General features: G+C 40.5%; 1 protein-coding gene across 1 annotated transcript in view; it reads right to left on the bottom strand.

Moving 5' to 3' along the window:
• PPP2R2B (protein phosphatase 2 regulatory subunit Bbeta) overlaps positions 1-21,462 on the bottom strand; it is a 431,926-nt gene extending 410,464 nt beyond the window's left edge. The window contains exons 1-2 of the mRNA XM_090288065.1: positions 21,358-21,462; positions 21,160-21,237 (exon numbers count right to left, since the gene is read on the bottom strand). Coding sequence (XP_090144191.1) covers positions 21,160-21,237; positions 21,358-21,367 — 88 coding nt within the window. The 5' untranslated portion in view covers positions 21,368-21,462. The remainder of the gene's footprint in view (positions 1-21,159; positions 21,238-21,357) is intronic.
• Between the last annotated feature and the right edge of the window lie 2,116 nt (positions 21,463-23,578).

Below are 23,578 nucleotides of genomic sequence, written 5' to 3'. Positions count from 1 at the left end.
CTGGCGGGGCGGAGCCCAGAGACAAGAAATTCACCAGATGACTTCCACATGCCAGGTTTTAACATCAGGAAGAAAAAAAGAAAGAAAGAAAAAGGAAAAGGAAAAAGCAAGCAATAAATTGGGAGATCCCGGAGACGGTTGAGTGCTGCACTATGGACCATGTTGCTCCAAGCTTTTCTTTAGATTGACCTCCTGGGAGATCAGAAGCAATCCCTTTTGTCCTTAACAGTCCCAGCTGGAGCCCTTGCCCTGGGGACAATGGCCTTGGGGGTCTTCCAATAGCCTGTCCCCACTGATGCCATCCCTGTTGCCTGCTCTCCTTAAAGCCAGACTCTTTTGGGAAAGTTACTTTGACAGTTCTTCCTGCTTTGGGGAAGTTTCATCGTTACCATTTTTCATTTTGCTAAGAAGGAAACTAAATCCCAGGCAGGGAAAGATAGGTTATGTAAGATCAGTCAGGATAAGCCTGCCCAGGTGTTTACTCTCATCAAAGCAAAGCAAATTTCTATTCATGCTTCAAGTCTTAGATAAAATCTCACATCTTCAGGGAGAGGTTTGTTTTTTTTTTATTTTAAATCATTTTTATTTTTCAATTACAGTTGACATACAATATTATATTAGTTTTAGGTGTACTAAAGAGATCATCCTGATAAATCTTGTACCCATCTGACACCTCATATAGTTATTAGAATATTATTGGCTATATTCCCTATGTGGTACTTTACACCCCCAATACTATACTATAATAACCAATTCATACTTCTTAATCTTTTAACGCCTCGGGACTGGTTCAATCTCCCTGCTACACTCTCAGACAGTATCTTCCTCTTTCAAAACATCTATTATTGAACCTATTTATTGAGTATCTACTTAGGCCAGGTGCTAAGCAACCCATATATAAAAATATTTTAAAAATACATGGTGCTAAGCAGTTCACAGTGAAAAATTAGATAAGCCCTGACCGGTGTAGCTCAGTTGGTTGGGCGCCACCCCATGGTGCAAAGGGTCACCAGTTTGATTCCCGGTCAGGGCACATGCCTGGGTTGCGGGCCAGGTCCCAAGTTGGGGTGCGTATGAGAGGCAACCAATCAATGTTCTCTCACATTGATGTTTCTCTCCCTCTCTTCCTCCCTACCTTCCTTTCTCTCTAAAAAAGAAAAAGTAAATAAAAATCTAAAAAAAGGATAGATAAAATACCTGCCCTCATATATGGGTATAGTGATCATTCCTAACATGTAGGGGTGTGGTGAGGAATAAGTAAGGTAATTCATTAAAATACTTGGAATTCTGTGTGACATAAAGTAAGTGCTATTCAATTACTGTGATAATTGCTGATAAGACTATAATTCCCATGCCAGACTCTAATTGGCAGGAGGGTAGAGCTTTGATTTTTCTCTGCTGATTTGTGAGTGTGAGGTTCACTGCCTGGTGCATAATAGGAATTCGATAAGTATATGCTGGATTGAATTGAGTTGAACTGAACAAGAAGAATTCTGATACTATTTGCAACATGCTCCCCACACTCTTCAGCCAATGTGTGAAATTCACAACTTGGTACATTCTGATCTGGAGAAAGAGGAACTTCTTTTTGATTAGTTCATCCACTCATTCATACAATACAATGTTTTTAGCAGCCATTAAAGGCTAGGCATGCTTTTTGATGTTGGAGATACAGTAGTAAATAATAGATTGAGGTTTTGCTCATTGACTTTATATTTTATAAGAGGATATACACATCAACAAGGCTTTTTCAGAGGATCAAAAAAAATAATGATCCAGCAATTCAACTTCTGGGTATTTACCTAAAAGAAACAAAAACACTAACTTGAAAAAATACATGCACCCTCAGGTTCATTGCAGCATTATTTACAATAGCCAAGATATGGGAAAAAAAATCTAAGTGTCCATTAATGGATGAATAGATAACAAAAATGTATATATATATATATATATAGATAGATAGATAGATAGATAGATAGATTGATTGATAGATATTATTCAGCCAGAAAAAGAATTTCTGCCATTTGCAACTACATGGATGGAACTTGAAGGCATTATGCTAAATGAAATAAGACAGAGAAAGACAAATACCACAAAACCTTACCTTTCTATAGAATCATGGGTACAGAGCACAGATTGGTGGGGGCCAGAGGAAGCAGTTAGAGGTGTGTAAATGGGCGAAGGAGGTCAAGAGGTACCAACTTCTAGTTATAAAGTAAATAAGCCTTGTGATGTATGAAATGGTGACTATAGTTAATAAAATTATATTGTATATTTAAAAGTTATTAAGAGAATAGATCTTAAAAGTTCTCATCACAAGGAAAAAAAACTATAAGTGATGATGGATGTTAACTAGTCTTATCATGATGACCGTTTCACAATATATACAAACATCAGTTCATTATATTGTATACCTGAAACTAATCATGTTATATGTCAAGTATACCTCAATTAAAAAAAAAAGTAGAATAAATACTAAAATGAGAAATGTGATAGAGAGGGACTGCTTTGCTTGGATGGCCAGGAAAGGCTTCCCTGAGGAGGTGACATTTCAGCCTGAAAGATAAGTTGCTGGCCAAGAAACAGTTTGGGTTGTGTCCTCCACCCCACTGCAGCCTGCAATTGACCTTCAGAGCAATTTCCTCTTCTAATTTAATTAACGATTTAATCATCTCACAGTAATAATTTACTCAATGTTTGTTCTAAGTTCGATGAGGGCATCGACTGTGTTGTCTTGCTCACTGCTGCATCCCCCCGACCTGTCTGGGAGGTCAGCAAAGATTTGATTTGCATATTTGATTGGCAGTCTGGACCGGTGTCTCAGCCAGCTCCCCTGGCTCTGGCCCCGGCCTGTGACCAAATGAGTGGTGGGCACCTACAGATAAGACTAAAGAGACTTTGAAGCTGAAGAACAGACTCAACGTAGAGCGGCTGCTATCATGCAGCAAAGGAAGAAACCAAACCTGATTGGTTACAACAGATTTTGGCTCTCACTGAAAAGACTGTAATATGGAAACCATCATCAAGCCAAGCACATTTTCAACCAAATTTTATATACTAACTCTCATAGTACCTCAAAAAGTAGACAAATAACTTCTCCTAATTTATAAAGAGATGTCAAAGCAAGTAGACAATATGTTTGTTTAGGTTCTAAGTCATAGAAACATGACTTGATTTTAATAGATGATGATAACAATGACAATAACAGTAACTACTAAATCTGAGTTCTTACTAGGTATAATCACTCTGCTAACCCCTATACCCAGAAGATCTCATTTGATGCTCTCATTAAACTTATAATTAGATTACATAAATATTATTTTATATGTTTATGCATGATGAAATTTGTCCAGAGATGTTAATTCACTTGTCAAGTTCAAGGAAGTGAAGAAGCTAGTATTTTAGTGCAGACACTTCATTCCTGTCCCCATGCTTTCCAGGTGCTGGGCTGCTTCATGGGCTTCAGGAATTTGACATTCTGTCCCCTGCAGTCTAGTGCAGGACAGAGGACCTAGAATGAGACTACACTTCTGTGTCTACTTTTTTGGAACTGTGGGCATTGGATCAGGGCTGCTCAAGTTTACTTCTGAACTATTGGGAAGAAAGAATTGGCTAATGACTTGGATAATTATGTGGGAGAAACCTAACCAAATTGATGCCCCTACCCATCAATGCCTCTAAAGACTCACTATGCCTTGAAGGTTTACTATCTCCAAGACACAGTGCCAAGGACTGTGGGAGTGGAGAAATGTATAAGGCACAGAGTCAAAAGGTGAGCAGGGAGGTAAGAAATAAAGAAATAAATGAGACATTGGGTCAGATTCCAGGAATACTTCCTGGAGTTGGTGGCATTTGAGATAGGCTTTGAAGGACAGGAAAAATTTGAATCTGTGGAGATATGAGTTGGGAGAATATTCTGGTAGGAAGTAACAATTAGAGCAATAGTTTAAAAATAGAGGAACCTCAAGAATTATTTGGGGGAATAGTGGGTACAGTCAGTCTATGTAACATGTGTAAGATATTTCTTTGTGCCACTTTATAAAAATAGAAATAGTATTACATTTCCTTCAGTTTTTACCATATAGTTATTCACAACCCAAATTCACTTTTTACCCTGTTACTCTAAATTAAGGGAATTATAAAATAAATTTAACTATATAAAGGAGATTTCTGCATCTGTACTTGAGCTATGCACTAATTAGCATTCATTTTGGAAAAAGTGGACTTGCACCTTTCTTGTCCAAGCTGAATAATGCCTCAAGTCCTCTGTAAGAAGAAAACATTTCAAAGTAAATCCAGAATGTGTTTCCAGTTCCTTAAAAGGAATGCTCCCCATGGTTTTCCTCTTGTGTATCTCTGGGTTTTAATTAAACCATGAATGATAGGAAAAGGAATCAATATGCCAAGACAATAACAATATATTTTTAAGGACTTCTCTGACTGTGATATCTATTCTGGCCTCATTCCCTACTATTTGGCAGCTATTTCGTTTTGGACAGATGACAACATTAGAGGATTTTAAGGCAACCCAGCCTATGAATCCGGTGGTCGAGATCTTAGTTTTCTGACCCTTCAGCTATCCTTGAGAGATACAAGAAAAGGCATCTGAGTGATTGGGTTTAATGCCTTCTCTGGAAAACACTTAACCTCAGTTTTCCCTTGATTCTGAGACAATCAGAGTACATCTCTCAGGAGGCAGCAGTGGGGACATGTTCTACTTGTTGTCCTATGGTCTGGAGCAGGACCTGTTTGGTCAATGAAGACATTTCCAGGAGTGCCACTCACACACACAGCCTGCAGAGTATTTATTTTTAAATTCAAGATCATGCCTTTAAACAGGCTATGTGCTCACTAGTGTCTACAGCTGGAGAGGCTGACCCTGGTGCGTGCCTCCTGGTTGTTTCAGTCCCTGAGTTTTGCTTTACAGCAGCGTATCTCAGCCTCAGTACTATTGACATTGTGGGCTCGATAATTCTTTGTTGGTGGTGGGAGTAGGGCTCAGGTGTGTGTTTGGGGGGGTGTGAGGATTGGGTGGAGTCTGTCCTGGGTATTGTAGGAGGTTTAGCAGCATCCCTGGCCTCTACCCACTAGATGCCAATAGCAAGTCCTCCCACCCCAGTGTGACAATAAAAACTGTCTCCAGACATTGCTGAATATGCCCTGGGTGCAAAATCCCCCCCCCCCACTCTCCACACATGGAGAACCACTGTTTCTAGTAATATGGCCTCAGAGACCAGGGCTGGGTAATGGCATCATTCACTGCACATAAGAAAGCAGGTAGTACGTTGATTAGAGGTAAGGAGAACTAGGTTCTAACTGTAATTCTTCCTGTCTCAGTTTCCTCACCCCACTCTCCATAGATCCAGTGTATAAATCCTATGAAATGATATTTGTATAAGTGTTTCAAAAATTTAAATATCTAATGTTGTTGCCATCTGGTCTAGCCTAGATCTTTAGACAGTCAGTGACACTGGCACATTGAAAAATGACAGCTTTATTCTGCAATAAATAATTTAAATTTGAAGGAATCCCATCAACCAAGTTTTCTGACAGGGAGTTGAACGAAGCAGTAATAAACGTCACTCTTGCCACTAGAATAAACTTTCTTAGTCTTCTGTCTTATTAGTCTTTGCTGATTGGAAAGCTGGTGTTCATTCATTCGTGCATGAATGTGCTCAAGGAATATTTGCTAAGTTCCACTATGCGGCAGGCATTGTGCTGGCCGCTGTGGGCCCTTATACCTTGTCGTTATAATGAGATGTAGCTGCAGTGGACACATCACATATGGCTCTGCCTTCATAAAAATTATGTTCCAGTAGAGGAGACATACAAGGAGTAAGGATATTATAATGTATTTGGAAAGGGCTATGATGGATAACATCCAGGACTTCCTAGGAGGGCCACCATGCTTAGAGTTCGGGGTCAGGGGAGCCTTATTAGGAAAAATGAAACCAAAGCTCAGATATAAATGTGAGTAGGGACTTGCCAGGGAAAGAGAGAGTGAACAATATTTCTGGAAAAGGAGACAACATGTATGTAGGGCTGGAGATGAGGGGGTGGGGCACAAGAAGGAATAGGAGCACAGAATACGTGAAGGAAAACCGTGAGTGAGGCTGGGAATATCATAAGAACAATGAACTCCATTGAAGGTTTTAGGAAGGCAAGTGACATGTGTGCACACTAGAAATATTACTGTAGGTACAGTATCAAGAACAGATTGGAGGTGGGCAAGACAAGGAGGAGGATGGAGAAAACCACGGAGGCTGCTTCAGTACGCAAAGAAGAGAGGATAGCATTTAAACTAGGATCATGGCAATGAGATTGGAGAGAAGTCAAGGGACTCAAGAGGCTGAGCTATTGAGAAGAATGACGTAGGCCTTAGAATAAATGGGTGGGCGTGTTGAAGAAAGTTAGGAAGCCAGACTCAAGGAAGACTGTAAGGTGACTGCGTTGGCTTCTGGAGGAAGTAACTGGAGTTGACTAAGGCCATTACTACTAGTAACAAAAAATGAAAGAATATTGTTGGGGCTCCTGCTGAGTGAAATCCCTGAGCTAACTACTAACAACACTACCTCATTTAAGTCTTGCAGCATCCCTGTGATATAGGACCTATTATTCTTAGTACCTGAAGGCTCAGAATGACCCACTCAAGGGCACACAACTGGAAATGACAGCTGAGATCCAAACTCAACTTCCTGACTCCAAAGCCCGCTCTCTGAACCGCCACGTATAAACATTAATTCTCTTTAATGTTTACCTTCTAGGTTTAAATCATAGCTTTGGAGGAATCACTAAATCATTTAAGCTTTTTGAATCTTGGTTTCTTCAGCCAAAACCTGGGTATTAGAATACCTGCTTCACAGAGTTAGTCTAAAGATTAAATTAGCACTAATACTAATAATGACAGAGAAAGTATTTTGTTGAATGCCAACTAACACTTTATATATATTACCTAATTTCCTCCTCACAGGGGCCCTTAAAGTAGCTTCAATGATTCTTCCTATGTTATAGATGAAGAAACTGAGGCACAGATAGATTAAATGTCATACTCAGAGTTGCGTATTTCTGGAGCCTGTGCTGCCTCACCTAAGGAGTGAGGTTTTATAAAGTAGCCAACAGACCCAGAGCTCTGAGCCTGGAATGTAGTACCTGCTGGGTGCTGGCTACCATTTTATGCAATGTGAAATTGATCACATTTTCAGGAAGTGCCAGGCACTCAATTAGGCAAACGAGACAGACATGACCCCTATCCTGAAGCCTTCATTGGAATTCCAGAAAGCCACTTCTAGGAATGATTTTTTCTTTTCAATTGTCAAGCTACCCCTGCCCGGGAGAAGCTGGGACAAGCCAGTGGAACGTGTGGACTGTTTTGAGGATGCTGAGGGGTGGGGGGCAGTGTCATCAAGAACCACAGAGCCCTGAGCTACACTACCAGTGTCATCAACCTGAGTGTCAGGTAAAAGCCCACACGATGCCCTTGGAGGGGCTCCTGCCTTCCTTCCTTTGATGCTTATACACCATTTGTAAGCAAGGAGGAAGTATTTCAGAGTCTAGGTGGAAGAAAACCATTGGCTAATACAATGGAGCCAGAAAGATCTAACAGATATGTGGTGGCCAAAGATCAGGGACCACAGAGGCACAGCAGCTTTTCACTGGAAATGATACCGGAGGGCTTATGTAACCCCATGACGTCACAGGGAAACCCAGGTTGGGGAGACCTTAATGGTAACATGGAAGAGTAAACCTGTAGCTTTCCCTGTGTCCTTTCCCCTCTGCACCGCAGCTCCTCCATCTATAAAATATGAAGATTAGAAATAATCTTCCCATTTCCTCCGAACTCCAATATGCTATAAATTTAAATGTCCAAAAAATACAGTTACCTATTTTCTTACTAACATCATATGGACAAAGGATACTTTTGATGAGGAGTAATGAGTACTAATGAATTGTTCATGTTTGTTAAGGATGGAGAGGCAGTTAGCTATCTACAACTTTTTTCAACTGCTTTGGCATTCTGTTGTAGAATCTGAGCCTAGAATCTTCTATGGATGTTTCTTGTTCTTCCAAAGATGAGGCTTGTCTATGCACCCAGGTATGAGTGATCTTTTTAGTAAACCCATGGGTCTGCTGAACATTTTGAGACAAATTTATAAAACTTATCAAATATCCAACATTAAAAATAAATAATTATATGGGTAGTAGAATGACAGGTTATTTTTGCTTTATTGAAATCTGTGCTTTCAATCAGTATACAGTAGTCCCTCTCTATACCGAGGTCCACTTATTGCGGCCTCACAGTATCGTGGGATTTTTAAAAATATTATAATAATTATTTATCAAGGATTTTTTTGCTATATTGTGGGATTTTATGGCACTGTATACGTACGTTGTTAAAGTTATGTAGGTTTAAGAGTGTAGCATATGTTTAAGAACTTAAGTAGTGTTTATAAAAGTGTGGAAAAGGTTAATAAGGGGGTGGGAAAGGTTAATAAGGGACTGGGAACAGTTTATAAGTGTATGGGAAAGGTTTATAAAGTCTTAAAATATATATAAATACTAAAACAAATGTAAGGTTCCTACTTCACGGATTTTCACCTATCGTGGGGGTAGTCTAGAACGTAATACCGTGATAAGTGAGAGAACACTGTAACATGTCCTGGGTAGAGCTCTCCTGGAGTCCAAGACTGCTCAGGGCTTGTATCAATGCATGATATGACTCAGAAACACTAGGGGTACTCACGGGGGCATGAGCATGCTCCATAGGCAAGGGGTACACCACAGGGCTGAGGTAGGCGGGGCTTGGAGAAGGTCTTTAAGGATGGGGAGGATTTCAAAGAGGGGGCAGTGGGTGAAGGGTTCTGAAGGGTGAGATACGGCAAAGCCCTAGTGGAAGAATTGCCTGGGTGCTCACCCAGGAGATGAGGGCACACCAGGATTACGTTAGGAAATGCGGAAAGCTACCAGTAATTAATACAGCAAACACCTACTGGGCGCTCAGTAAAGCTAACGGTGCTGAGAACCTTATATGCTATCTTTTGTCGTCTCCACAACACCCCTGTAGGTAGGTCCGATCATTATCTCTGTCAGAGAAGACGGAACAAAACCAGGAATGAAGACATGACTCGTTCAAAGTCGCGTAGCTGGGAGTGACAGAGCCAGGACTCACGGTGCAGCCGCTTTTCACCAGTGCCGTGCTCTTCACCATCGAACTACACTGCTCGTGCGCGGGCCAGAGGTGCACTCGAGCTGCCAGGCTGAGGCTTGGGGACCTTATTTAGCAAATAAGGGGAATTCGCTGATGGTTTTTTTGAGGAAGGAAGTGACATGTGCATTAGAAAAATTAATCTGACTGGCGTGTGTAGGATGGATGGAAAGGGGAAGAGTGGAGGCCAGTGACCCACTTAAGCAGGCCAACCCTTAACTATTTCTTTAGAGTTGACTCTGTGCGAGGACCCAAATATTTTGCGGGTCAGGTAAGGACGGCCTGAACCAGAGAGTCAAGGCAGTGAAAACAGTAGTAAGAGTAGCCAACCTTATATTCTTGATATACAATTCTTCACAACACCATTATGAAGCAGGTCTACTATTATCTTCATTTGCAGGGAACAGAGAGGTGAAGTTATTTCTGTTTGTCCAAGTCAAACAACTAGGAAGTAGAGCAGGGTTAGGAACATCTATGCACATGGGGATCCAGAGCCAGACTCAAGTACAGCTCCATGATGTTGCTGAAGATGTGGAAAAGGGATAGAGAGCAGAGAAAGGGCCTCTTCAAGGCCAATCACTGGCCTAGGGACCAGCACAGTCCCTGCAGCTCTGTGACCCATGCTCAGTGCCTAGGTCACAGGCAGGTGGAGAGAGCCACATGGCACCATGAGACATGCCAGCAGCATTCCCACTGCCCTGACCTCCCAGTGCCCACAGCAAAGGCTTCTAGGGGGAAGGACAGCAGGCACTTGGGGCACCCCCCCCCCCCCAGCCCAGACCAGGTTCCTGCCAGAAGCCTGAAAATGACCCTGGGAGCCGGGCCTATTGCCATGGGGACTCCTTTCTCTTCCCACAGGTTGTGTAATGCCCTGTACAATCTCAGGTGGGTGAAGAGCCAAACCTGGCAACGGCCTTGAGACCACATCACTCAGAGGAGAAGCCTCTCTTCAACCCTGGTTTCACAATGGGACACTAATAGTAATATAACAAGTTAATTCAATTCCTTTACAGAGCAAAAACACAATGTTTAACTGGCTAACACACTTCTCTTTTCCTTTTTAACATTTACCCCTCCACTCTGAGGTCATGCCATGGGCAGACTTTGAAGTTCAGGAAAGTTTAGACTTGTTTGAGTCATGTGCAAAAAATGCCTTTGAGTAAAAAGTGGGGGAAATCTCCTCATACTACCCCTTCCCCCACCTGAGACTTCAGGGCTCCGAGAGACTTGCCTGTAAAATTCTCCTGAAAAGAGGTCCTGGGGACCAAGCCCCTTCCTCTTGGACTCACTCCCTGGTGGAAATCCTCAAGGTGAGTATCAGTTACCTCAGGGTAGGGCGAGCCTACAGCGGTTCCTTAGTACCACCTCAGCATCAGGAAAGGGCACCCAGAACCATCCTCCTTGGAGAAGATGAGGCTACCCTTACCCTCTGACATTCCCTTTAGAGTCTCCAAGTCACGAGGCTCCTCTACCTCACTCTCCACCCAGGGAGGCTTCCAGAGGAAGAAATAGATCAAAATGCCACTCCCTGCAGGACCAGAGAAATTCCCTGTCACCCTGGAGGATTTTACAAGGCCTAGAAATTCATCAGTTTGGGGGGACTCCCTGCCTCTGGACCTATTATATGAAGTACTGGATTAGTGCAATGACTGCTTTATTTGGTTTCTTGCTTTTGACCTTGGTGCCTTATCATTCATGATCATCCTGTTGCTAGAAAGAATGTTATATAATCAGTGGCTCTCTGCCTCCTTTAGGCAGAAGTCCTGCTCTTTACAATGGTCTATGAGGCTCCTTCCTGCATCCATCCACCTGCCATCATTCTTCTGTCTCCATCTCTCACAACTTCTCCCTTTGTTCACTCAACAAAAGCCACACTAGCATCACGTCTAGCCCTTGAACACACCAGAGAAGCTGTTGCCTTGGGGCGTTTGCATTGGTTGTTAACTACCTGGAACTCTTTCCCCAGTTACCTACATGACTTGATCTTTTGCCTCATTCATGTTACTGCTTAGATGTCTTTTTTTTTTTTTTTTTTTTTGGCATGAAGTCATGACCATTCTATTTAAGAAAATATCCACACTCCTGCACCCTCTATTGCCTTATTTTCCTCTATTTCACTTATATCTTTATATTGTATATTCTACTAATTTATTTTATCTGTTGTCTATCTTACCCACTATTGAACCTCCAATGCTTAGAATGCCTAGCATTTACTTAGATGTTTGTGGAACTATGGAAGGGATAAGAATTTACTGTTTCAGATATTTTAAAATAAATCTTTCTGTTGCAGCTGAAAGCATCTTGAGTGATGGATTCCCCTGTGACCTGTACCCTGCATTATCGACCATGGTTGAAATTCACAGTCCGTGCTTCTAGAGAAGAATTCTCTCCACCCCAGCGCCATCAATCCATGTTGTGGAGTGGAAGGTCAGCAGTAGGAAAATCTCTGATCTAGGATCCAGAAGTTTGGTTTCTGGTCTCTATTAGACCTTGGGCAATTTAAAATGATCTCTTTTTATAAAAATAAAACATGGTCATTTTATACAACTTATAAATTAAGCATTTTGTACTATAAATAGAAAAGGTCTCTACCTTAATCTCCTCATCTTCATGAGGACTAATCTATCTATATTATCTGTAATATCTAATATATGTAATTATCTATTACCTATAATATCTAAAGTATCTTCTGTATCTGTATCATAGAATTATAAAACCTATTTTGGTTGTTTCCCAGTGGGGCTATAGGACATTAATGACTCACATATGTTAAAAGCAGAAAAGTTCTATGTATATTTTGTAATAGATTGTTTTGAATGAATTCTTTTATTCTCCTAAGAAATTCATTGTTGATATATTAATGATAATGATTTTCTTAGTTTGTTGGCACTTATTGCTTATTGAAGGCTATTCATTCAATTACTATTCACTGAGTCCTACTTTTCATGGTTTAAAACGCAAAGTCTGAGGTCAGACAGGTGTGTGACTGAGATAAGCTGTCAAACTTCCTGAGCCTCAATGTCCTCCACTGTAAAATGAAGTGACGTGGCCTCACATCTTAACGTTGTGGCAAAGATGTAATGAGATAATAGGCTCAAATGTTTTAGTATAGAATCTGGTCCAGTGATGTTTGATTAAATAGAATTATCATTATTATTATTCTACCATAGTCAGGTATTGTGTTTTTGTTTTTGTTTTCAGATTTTGTTCACAAAGCCTCTCAACTTCATCTCAAAATAGACCAGGGAAGATGACTAATTTGCCCAAAGGAACAATTGAATCCTAAGTAAAACTTGGGTCTGTGGACTAAAATGCCTGGTTAATTCCTAGTTCTTCCTTAGGTCTCAAGCTGGTTGTTAGTTCCTCTAGTAGGCTTTCCCAGCACCCCTATGCAACTGCACATTGGGTTGGGGGGCTTACTCTCTTTCTAGCACTTTCCACACTCACACTAAATTGTAACTGACATCCCCTTATTGATATCCCTCGGAAGATTGTAAATGCTTACGGGAAGGGAACAACAATGTCTTGTTTACCCAATCCAGTGCCTGGCACATAGTAGGTGCCCCATAAATACGTGCTCATCAAACACATTTAAAGTGATTGGGATAAGGGCAAGGGTGCAGTAACAGCCCTGGGGCTTCTTCTCTTTCTTGGCTTGGAAATGTTTACCTAATGCTTACAAGGAGAACAGGATGTCTGACCTCAGTGCTGTACACAGAACTTGCCTCTCTACTGTTGCCATCCCCTCTCCCAACCCGAGCGCAGCAAGCTTCCTGGGCGTCCACTTCTTACCAGGCCACATTCAGAGTACAGCACACCTGCCCTTGACTCTCACATTAAGGCATGCCCCCATGGCAGCTGGGAGAAATGCTTTCATTTCCCAGCAACTTCTTCCTAATCAGACCAATTTTGCTTCTAGCAGACTGGAGCCCTATACAAAATCAAGCTGCTGAGGAAATCCCTTTGTAGATGCCTGGACGCAAAGAGATTTCAGGCTTCCTTTCGATACACAAAGGAAAGCTTTCCACTTGCTCCATTCAGTGCCTAGAGCGGAGAATTGGGCTGCATAGTATCTCGTGTTTGCTGGCTTTCTGGTTTCCTACAAAAACACTCAAAACGCGCTCAGATGTTTTATCTGGTCTGCTCTCACACAGCCCTCTGATGTAAGGAAAGAAAGAACAGAATTTCTCAGTGTATCTCCTGGATCAACCCATGTTAGAATTATTTTGGATGCCTATGAAATTAGCAAATTCATTGATGCCATCCCAGACCTTCTGAATCAGACTCTCTGAGGGTAAGATCTGGAAATATGCATTTTAACATGTTCCCCAGGTGATTTGTGTGCACAATAAGGTTTGAAAACCATCTGGAGACCTAAGGTCATTAATTGGGTAGCTGAATGCAGTTTAAAATTAGGGATAATTTGACTTCGATTTAGTGCCTGATTAATAATCCTATGTTGGTGGCTTGAGGTTATTAACCCAGAAAACTTCTGCCCAAAGACAAGATTTTTTCTTTCTGAAACTGGAATTCTTTATCACAGCCACCACACCCACTATCCCATGAGAGTGAGGCAGGGGAGACTCCATTTTATAGCTCAGTCCAAGATCTGTGGGGTGAAGTTAAATCATCCTGTGCCACTTATGTAACATAAACGTCTAAGAAAGGTTACTTGTCATTCGCTGACTTCCTTCTACGAAATGATAAATGAGAAGGTCATTGTCTTTAAACTGCTTTGAGACAACCCAGTCCATATATTTCTTATTTTGGTAATGACAAAGAGCCAATCACTGATGGAAGCTGAAAAATCCTACTTAGGGCCCCCAGATTTCTCAAACATCAGTGCAAAGACCAGACAGCCTTGCCGATGTTTTAGGTAGAGGTCTCCTCTTTGCTAGGAAGTCACTCGCTGTCATCAGCTTTAAGTTCAGGGTGTGTGGAACACGCCTCACATCACGACCAAATTGATCTTTTTCTCTCATTAGAAAACTGAATCAGTAGAAGGCCTCGTGCTTCCCTGGACATGAGTCATCTTTTCAGCAGGAGGGAAAGAAAAGAAGGTTTGCCCACAGAGGAAAACAGAATACACGGCACGGTTATGCCCCCAGGTAAGATGAGATGAACTATGTGTATGTGGACAGACATTGTAGTGTCTGGGGGGAAAAAGGACTATATGCTATAGCTGAAAGAAAAAAATCTCATCAGATAATTCTGACTTTTTCCCATGCATGGAATCATACACCATCTCTGAAGAAAGTGTTTGATGTTCAGAGTGGGCACTTTCCAACGCGTGGTGCTCCTGTGAGGACAAAGTATAAAACTGCAGGAGATAAAATCATGTATCATGTGAAATGAAATGTACATGCTAGGCAAATCAGACACAAGAATTATACATGGGGAACTTTTTAATATGTGTCTTCCAGTGAGCATGGTCTGAATGACGTATGTGATCCCATCCTGTTCACTCATTCCAAATACAATCTATGTGCTGATGCCCCTCCATTTCTTTTTCTTTAATCCTCACTGAAGGATATACTTATTGATTCTACAGAGATAGAGGAAAGGAAGAGAGAGAGAGTGAGAGCGAAAAAGAGAAGAACATCAATGTGAGAGAGATATTGATTGGTTGCCTCCCATACATGCTCTGACCTGGGATCTAAAGCACAACCTGCGTGTATGTCCTAACTGGAATCGAACCTGCAACATTTTGGTGTACCGGATGGTGCTCCAACCACCAAGCCACCCAGCCAGTCCCCACCCCTAATTTCTATTTCCATCTCACATGCCTCCTCTGAGGATTGTACACTCATATATACTATACAGCTTCCTGCTTACCATTTACACCTTTGTATCTTACAGCCATTTCACCCATAATATGCTCAAAATAAAGCTCATGATTTTTCTCCCAGCAGGAGCTCAGGACAGGCCACGCCAAAATATGCTGCTTTGGCATATTGATCACGCAGAGCTGAGGACACTTGTAAAAGAGCAAATGCAGGGAGAAGCATTCTCTGAATTTCCCCTCACCTGCCTAAAGACACATCCTCCAAGGGAACTCCCTTGTTACCACTTCGCTCCTCCAGAACTTCATCAACCAGGGAAGATGAACTTTTATCCAGGAGAAGAGACAGGAGGTAGGCACCACATCCTCACAAACTTCATTACAAACAATCATATCACCCATCTATTTTTCTAAGGGTCCATTTGTCTTTCCTAAATATCCTTGACTTCCTTGTAAGAGGCCTACATCTGTTCTCCCTTCCCTTTTTAAGATGCTACGGTAAGCTCTCAGATCTCACTGCCTTTTTAAGTATTTACTTGGTTTCCCTGTGATGCCTCCGTACACATAACATTAAAAAGAGTAAATCTGTATACCTTTTCTCCAGCTGATCTGCCTGTTGTCAGTTTAGTTCATAGACCCAGCTATCAAACCTAGGAGGGTAGAGGAAATGACTTCTCTTCTACACCCCAAATATGTTTCTTTTCCAGATTTGCCAGCCCCAGTAACTGGTACCCACAAACCATCCAATTGTTCAAGGCCAAAACCTGGTGCCATCTTAATTCCTTATGTTCCCTCTCCTCTATAATCTAGGGCATTATCTCCAAAATATGTCTGTAGTCTTTGCTTTTCTTATCTCTGCACCTTCTCCACTCAAATAGAGCCATGTTTTCTCTCATCAGAATTCTGATAAAAACTTATTTTAATGGTATACATTTAGCCTTTGAACTCCTTCAATGGCAAGGAGCCCCATAATTCTCAAAATAAAATCCAGACTCTGTAAAGTGACCTAAAGGTCCAGACTGATCTAACCCTTTCCTACCTCTCTATCTCCTTTAAGACCACTCAGCTCTCTCATACCCAACTCAAGACACTCTCGGCTCCTGTATGAGCTTTGAAAATACCACCTTCTCCCCTGGCACTGAGCCTACACCGGGTTTGTTTTATTGCTTAACTGCCGTGACTGAGGCATGGTTCTTTGATTGCTGGCACATTCTCATCCTTCAGGCCTTCGCTCAGGTGCCACCTCCTCAGAGAAGCCTTTCCTGTGCCCCACACCGAAGTGACCTCCTCCAAGAACTGTCTCACGCCACCTTGTTTATGTCTTTATTAATGTTCATCAAAACCTCAAATGACCTATTTTTCTACTCTTTTTGTTGGCCAAGTCTCTCATTATAAAACATTTTATTTTACTTGTATATCAAATGTTTTATTAACCTGACACAGTGCCTGGTATCTAGAAGCTATTTGATAAATTCCTGCTGAGTATTTAAATGAATGGATGAGTGAATGAATGAATGAATTTGACTGATATTTCTATCTACCAATAAATCACTTTCATTGCCATCGTCTGAAATGAGCTGACATGACTTCAGTTAGGTCTGTGTGACACAGCAATAACTTTTTCAGGTCCCAGCAATTTCAATGGCACAGGACGTACGTATCATTTACTATAATTCATTCACATCACAACCTGGGTCCCACCTATGATTTCAGTTTAGTCTTTCACTTTGATTCTGCAGGTACTATATGCCCCAGCAAAATAAAGTCCTTTCTCTTTCTGAGTGTATAAACCATAGGACCTTTGCACATGCTATTCACGCCACTTCAACTGATCTCCTCTTTATGCCTCATAATTTTTTGCTTCCTGAAATTTTCTGAAACACTTGAGTAGTCAAAGAAGTGTCAATTATGTAGATGTATCAAATCAACATGTTGTATATCTTGAACTTACAAAATGTGATGTAAATTATATCTTAATTTCAAAAAGAAGAGAAAAATAAGTGTCAGTTTAAAAAATACTGTAAATCCAAATTTTAAATGCCTTAAATTGGAGAGTTTGGGAAGTGGGCACTGTTATAAAGTGACGTGAATATATTAGTCATTAGTTTTTCTAAAAGACCATTGATACTTCAAATTTTAAAAAAATCTTTGAATATACCTGCATTAACCTTAACTAAGGGATTCTGTTCTTGGGAGTGTTTCCCAATAATATAATTAATCATAGTAACTAATTATAACTACTGAATATTTTCTATGTACTGTGTTGTTTAAAATACCTAATTATATTCTTATAGCAGTTCTGCAAGGTAAAATTTATTATCCAAATTTTACATATCAGGAAATAAAATCATGAAAAATTTGAAGTAACTTGCTTTGTTTCAATAGAAGTGAGGCCAATTTTTGACCCAGGCATTTTATTATAAAACATATGCTCTTAATCACTCTATCGCATATCTTTTCCTGGATAAATACAAAATAGCTATTAGGGATATTCTTAACAGTATTGTTATAAATCTTGAAAACCTGAGTAAATAAATTAGAATACCTGCTGTTCACAATATGAAAGATGATCACTATATATTGTTAAGTAAAAACATTTATTTACAGAATAATATTTCTAAGATGACTCCATTTGGGTAAAGGAAAACAAAACAATCATGTTGACTTTATCCATGATAAACTAACCACTCCCTTTCACAGTATCTCGAGAATAGTACTTGTTTGTTGACTGAATTAATTGATGAATATACGCACAGTGGAGAAGTTAGAAAAATATACCAAAAACTTTTACCATAATTGATCTATGGGTTATGGGGTAACAATTGAAATTATTTTCTAATTTGTTTTAGTTATGTTTAAATTTTTTTACACTGAGATCATATTTTAGTAATCAGAAAAGGAAAAGAATATTATATTTTTAAAAATCATTTAAGTTCTATCTTACATGTCTTCTTGCCATTGTCTATCTTTGTCTCCCCAAATATATGAAATTTCTACCTCTTCTGTATTTAAAGAACCTTAGCCTTTTGTCAATACTTTCTCTTTACCTCACCTCGTCTTGTACTATGTTTATTGATATAATGGCTTATTCTTATATCCCAGTTTCTGTCTCCCCTTAAATGGTACATTCCTTGAGAGCTTGGGCTGTGTTTTATTTATCTTTATAACTCTTCCACTTTCTGGGAAAATGCCTTGGATGTTACAAGCCCTCACCAAATGTTTATTGTATCATTCATCTAATATCCTATTGAATAACTTGGAATGTGAAAAATTTTAGCTTACTAGCTGATACCCAAGATGCTCATTTAAGTAAATTAGTAGTAACAGTTCCATGCTAGGCCATACTGGAAACTGAAAAAAGAAAAAAATAAATCAGTAGTACTGATCCTGTCTCTGTCTAACATTTTGATATTTTGTCCATTGTGGATTCTTGGCATTAATTTTTATTTTTAAAATAGTTATCTTTATTTTTGTCATGTCAGCTGTCTTATCCCTGCCTTTAGAATATAATAAATGCAATTTGAGCACCTTATAACAATCTAGATATTGTGTAGAGTGTGTGTGTGTGTTAAAAAATTCACCTGCCCCTTACAGCCATCCTAATTGATACCTGTATTACTATCTCCATTTTGCACACAAGGAAACTTCAGCACAGAGACAATAAGTGACTTGAGCAAGGTCAACAGCTGGGGTAGAAATGGAATGGGAAGGTCATTAATACAAATAAATAAAATAGAAGATAAAGTTGAATAATTTTTATTGACCTTGATCAGTGAAGAAAACCAACCTGGGTAAAGCAGGCCAATTTTTAAAAAGAACATAATTTTTAAAACCTTGCTTTTTACCACGTGAAACTTGCTCATTAATCCACTTAACAAATATTCAACTGCCACTGCGACAGTATTAGTGCCAGTTAAGTAACATCAGAGGTGTGTTGGCCAGGAACTCTAGATGCCAGCTGGCAGTGTGTTGGTTTGCAACCTCATTCCCATCTTAGAAAAAAAGGCTCCCTTTATTCACCTCTTTGAATTGGTTTTTCCAAATTCTGGATTGATGGTCACTCTGACTCTGCTTCTGTGACTCAATTAACAGTTCAATCAGGCTACTTATTAATTGTGTGCAGTAAACATGTAAACCCATCCTCAGTTCATCCATAAGGACTATTGAAGAGCATGTGTAAAAATGCAGATCCCTGGGCCTCCTTCTATATTACTAAATGAGAATATCTGTCTTCAAAACAATGTTCAAAGAGTTAGAGCTCTAGGGTCCTATAGGCTGGAGTTGAAGCTTAGCTCACTGATTTATTAGCTATGGAGTCTTTGGCAAAAAAACTTACTCTTCTGTTTGTTTGTTTGGTTGGTTAGCTTCAATATCCTCATAGGTAAAGTGGGAATAAATATACCTCTCACGAAGTTTTTGCAAGGATTAAATAGAATGAAGATATAATTATAATGGTATTTATAATAGCTTACAATATTGAGTACTTATAAAGTGTCAAGTACTGTGGTAAATGCTGTGCCTACATTATCTTACTAACTTGTCTAAAGCACTTAGGAGAGCACCTACCATATGTTAAGTCCTCAGTTGATAAGAAATATAGCTGGAGTAGACAGTCAGAATCCTTATAGTTGGTAGTGAGCCAGTCACCAAGACCAGATTTAAGTCCAGAATCTGAGAATAACTGATATTCCAGAAAAGTCATCTAACCTGGTGGCCTGCAAAGCCAGTCCACAACATCAGAATGACCTGGGTAGTCCATTCAAACACATTGTGTCATCCAGGTTCTCACACCTCTAACTCAGTGGTTCTTCAGGGACCTGAGAGTCTCTATTGCTTAAAAAAGCACAAGTGATTTTTGAACTGTGGTCAAGATTTAAAACAACGGAATGGCTGGAGCTTCAGTTATTTTTTAAGATTCATGAGGTTTGGGAGTCATTTTTTTCCTTCCATTTCTATCTTTAAACCTATGGCACTGCTGTGTAGAAGACACTCAAAAATATTATTGGTTAGATGAGCATAAAATGGGCCTAATAAGGCCTGCTCTGTCTACTTTGTAGGGGCTTTATGAGAACCATTTATTTATAAAACTCCATTGATAGCGCATCTGAAAATAGATGTCATACAAAAGTATAATTTTATAGATTGTCATTAATTAATTTTAGTGGTTTTTCTCCCACTCTTGAAATAGAAATCATTTGATTTTGGGAAATCCATCATTATTCTGAGTGTCTAAAAATGAATTACAACAAGATTGCAGATAAAATACATCTTTAGAATTACTCAAAATAGCTTTTATGCAAGTTATAGTTTACTCAGAATTACAATGCTATAGAATGACTCCAAAGTCTACATGCATTTATGCATGTTAGTTTCCAAATTAAAGTTCAACCCTGTCAACTGTTCACCTCCTCACTCATTAAAATTAGTTTGAGACCCGTGTTATACCACATCTGGTATTTACACCTACCGCCAAGGCAGAGGATCTGTTTCAGACAATCTTTACTGCATTCCACTAGAACAGCTAAACCTTGATTTAAAACACCCGGAAGTCCTATTCTAGTACTCTCCAATTGCCTATCACTCAGCTATTTTGAAATGCAGACATCCGTTGTGGGAGTCATGGAGGTCTCCAAGCTCAGGCTTAGAAAGGAAGAAAACAAAGAGAACTAAAGGCAAGTTCTTCAGGAGGAGAAGGAATGTATTATCCCAGGGAAAGGGCCCTGGAATAGGAAAGTCTCCTGAGCGCCAGAAAGGCAATAGTATACTGATATGGGGTCAACCCAAAGTGCCCCTAAGTCACAGGACTAGACTTGAATTCTGTGTTTACCCTGTGCTTCACATGTAGCAGCAAGTGATCTTCAACATAGAATGGAAGGAGGAACTTAACATCTGTCTGACCGTCTTGAAAGATTTGGACCCAGAATTTTACAGAGCTGAAGACCATTTTGAAAGGAGACTTGCCTAGATTTTAGTCTCTCTGTAAACCTATTTCATGGGAAGTTCATTTCAGTGGGAATACAATAAACTTCAAAAGGAAAAAATGGTAGAAAGAACTCTGGTATTCTGGAATGCATGATGGCTTACATTTATGGGCATAAAAATGAATATTTTCAAATCTAGAACCAGCACAAACCCCAAGGAGGCAAAGAGAGGGATAAGGGGAGCTGCTACTTACCTTCAGTGGCCCCGATCTCGATAGTGCCTTTCACTTGGCTGAAGCGCCATAGGGTGTCCTGGCTGAGTGTCCCAATTCCTGAAAGCAACACAAGGAGCCACCTCAGGTTAGGTAAGAGTTCCCCGTTGTTCTGAAAATGGCAAGAAGAAAATAACTATTCAGTGTGATCGATGCATTTCTAATAGGAGACTCGCACACCTGGTATCATCACGTCACAGAGGAGACCCTAGTGAAGCCTGGGAGAATGGTCGGGCTGCAAGTCCCACGTCCTGTCTGTCCCCACACAGCTCTGTCTCCTCCGTCTGACCATGCCAGGGCTAGTCTGAGCTGGAGCAATTGGAGTTCGTCCCTGGTCAGCCCCTGGCAGCATCCTAGAGAGAGCCTGCTGTCACACCCCGTGTGACTGCCCCTTTTCATGGGAATACCAATGCTTGTGATTGTTTCCTTTCTGTGGTGCTGGGGAGGAGAAAGAGGCAGTTCCTTAGAGAGACGAGAGGAAAAGAAAGGCAACGTTTTTGTTTAAACTGGTTTCACAGCTTGTATGCTTGAACGGCCGGTAAGGGGTCAGATACTCAGAGAGCCTCCATATCCCTAGTTCACTTCTTCACTGCTTGCCCAAGTCAGAGCTTACTGGAGTGCAGAGGAAAGAAAACAAGGTTGGAGATGGGGGCGGGGTAGTTAACACGGGTGGGGGTGGGGTGGGTCAGTTTCTGACAAGTAAGGTCCATTTTGTTCCATGGCGATTTCTACTTCAAGTTTGAATTGGACCTTTGGCAGATTTAAATTTTCTGGCTTATTATGATTCTGGTTTCTACAAATAGATGCATCCAATACTAATACATATACTAATATATATACAAGCACATGTACTAATAATATATTTATTCAAGTCAGAAAAATCCTTTTCAGAACACTTCTGGGTGGTACTAGTACCAGTTTGCTTCTGAAGAGCAGGGAAGTTCTCTTTAATTCTTGTAAGTTTTAAAAGTAAGGGGAATATCGCGTAGTCAAATGTTGGTAGAGGGCACAACTTTAAGGATGATTATATTAGTAGAAAAAAATCAAATAGCAAAACCAAACCAACTCTTTCAAAACATACACAGACCTGAGTAGCCATCCTCACTACCAGCAAATTCTTTAAGGAAACCTTTGTTCATTCAGCCACTCAAGAGCAGAGCTGCCGTCCCTACTCTTCCCCACTGTTGTTGATGGCACACTGAGCTAAAGTCGCACAGGGGCATCTTTAGGAGCATCCTCTTTGCAATCAGACAGAGTTTCTGTTATAGTTTGGCTCGGACCTGGGACAAGTTCTGAAACAGGATGAGACTGTTTTCCCAGTTAAAATGGTAATAATTATAATACCCATCTCTGTTGTTGTTGATCCTGAATGTGCTTAGCAAAGATTCTGAAATTATCAATAGTAGGAAAAAAGAACATAAGCGGAGAAATTTTTTTAAATTTATTTATTTGTTTGATTATTTATTTATTTATTTTTAGAGAGAGGGGAATGGAGTAAGAGAGGGAGAGAAACATCACTGTGTGGTTGCCTCTCACTCACGCCCCCAGCTGGGGACCTGACGTGCAACCTAGTCATGTGCCCTGACTGGGAATCGAACCAGCGACACTTGGCTCGCAGGCTGAAGCTCAATACACTGAGCCATAGCAGCCAGGGCTCAAGCTGAGAAATTGTTAGTTATTTGCTATGAGACAGGCATCATGCTAAGCACTTTATGTGGATTATACCTTTCTCATACCAATCTATGAGGAGGGTACTGTTATAACCCCAATTTTATAGGTGAAGAAACTGAGGCTCAGCAAGCTTTGGCAAATTATTGAGGTTATACTTAGGACATGGCAGAGCTGGGATAGCCATGAAGGCTGTCTGAATACCAGTATTCCCAGTGTGCCAAAGTCAGCCTGCCCATGAAACCCCAGTATTCCCAGTGAGCTGAGGTCTGCTTGCCCATGAAACCCCAGTATTCCCAGTGTGCCGAGGTCCACCTGCTCATTCAACAGTGAGGGCCCTTAGGCCCAGAGGAACTACACAGCTTGAACTAGAGCCTCATTTGGGAGACTGATCTGGAACACAGTTTCAGATGTCAATTATTAAAGCACCTATGTCTCCTCTAAGACCACACAGGGCTAAAATTTCCCAATAAAAACAGCATCTGGGGAGAAAGAGAAAGGCCTTTGGCAGCATTTGTTAGTGCAGAGAAAGACCGCACCTACAATCACATTGCTGATCCTTTCTTGTACTTGTTCTGGCCTTGGATTTCAGAATCAGACATTTTTTTGATAAGCTCTTACTTTTCCTTGTGAGTTGTCCCTTGCTCTCTTTAAATGATCAGTTTTGCTGTTGAATATGGGCCTGCATCTGTCTCTCAGGGAGCCTCAGCTACAGATGAAGTCCTTTCTGAGC

The sequence above is a fragment of the Furipterus horrens genome, unplaced genomic scaffold (assembly GCF_987537825.1).
Source record: "Furipterus horrens unplaced genomic scaffold, mFurHor1.1.pri manual_scaffold_10, whole genome shotgun sequence".
Classification (NCBI taxonomy): Eukaryota; Metazoa; Chordata; class Mammalia; order Chiroptera; family Furipteridae; genus Furipterus; species Furipterus horrens.
Note: the sequence above shows the minus strand (reverse complement) of the source record. Positions and strands in the feature narration are given on the sequence as shown.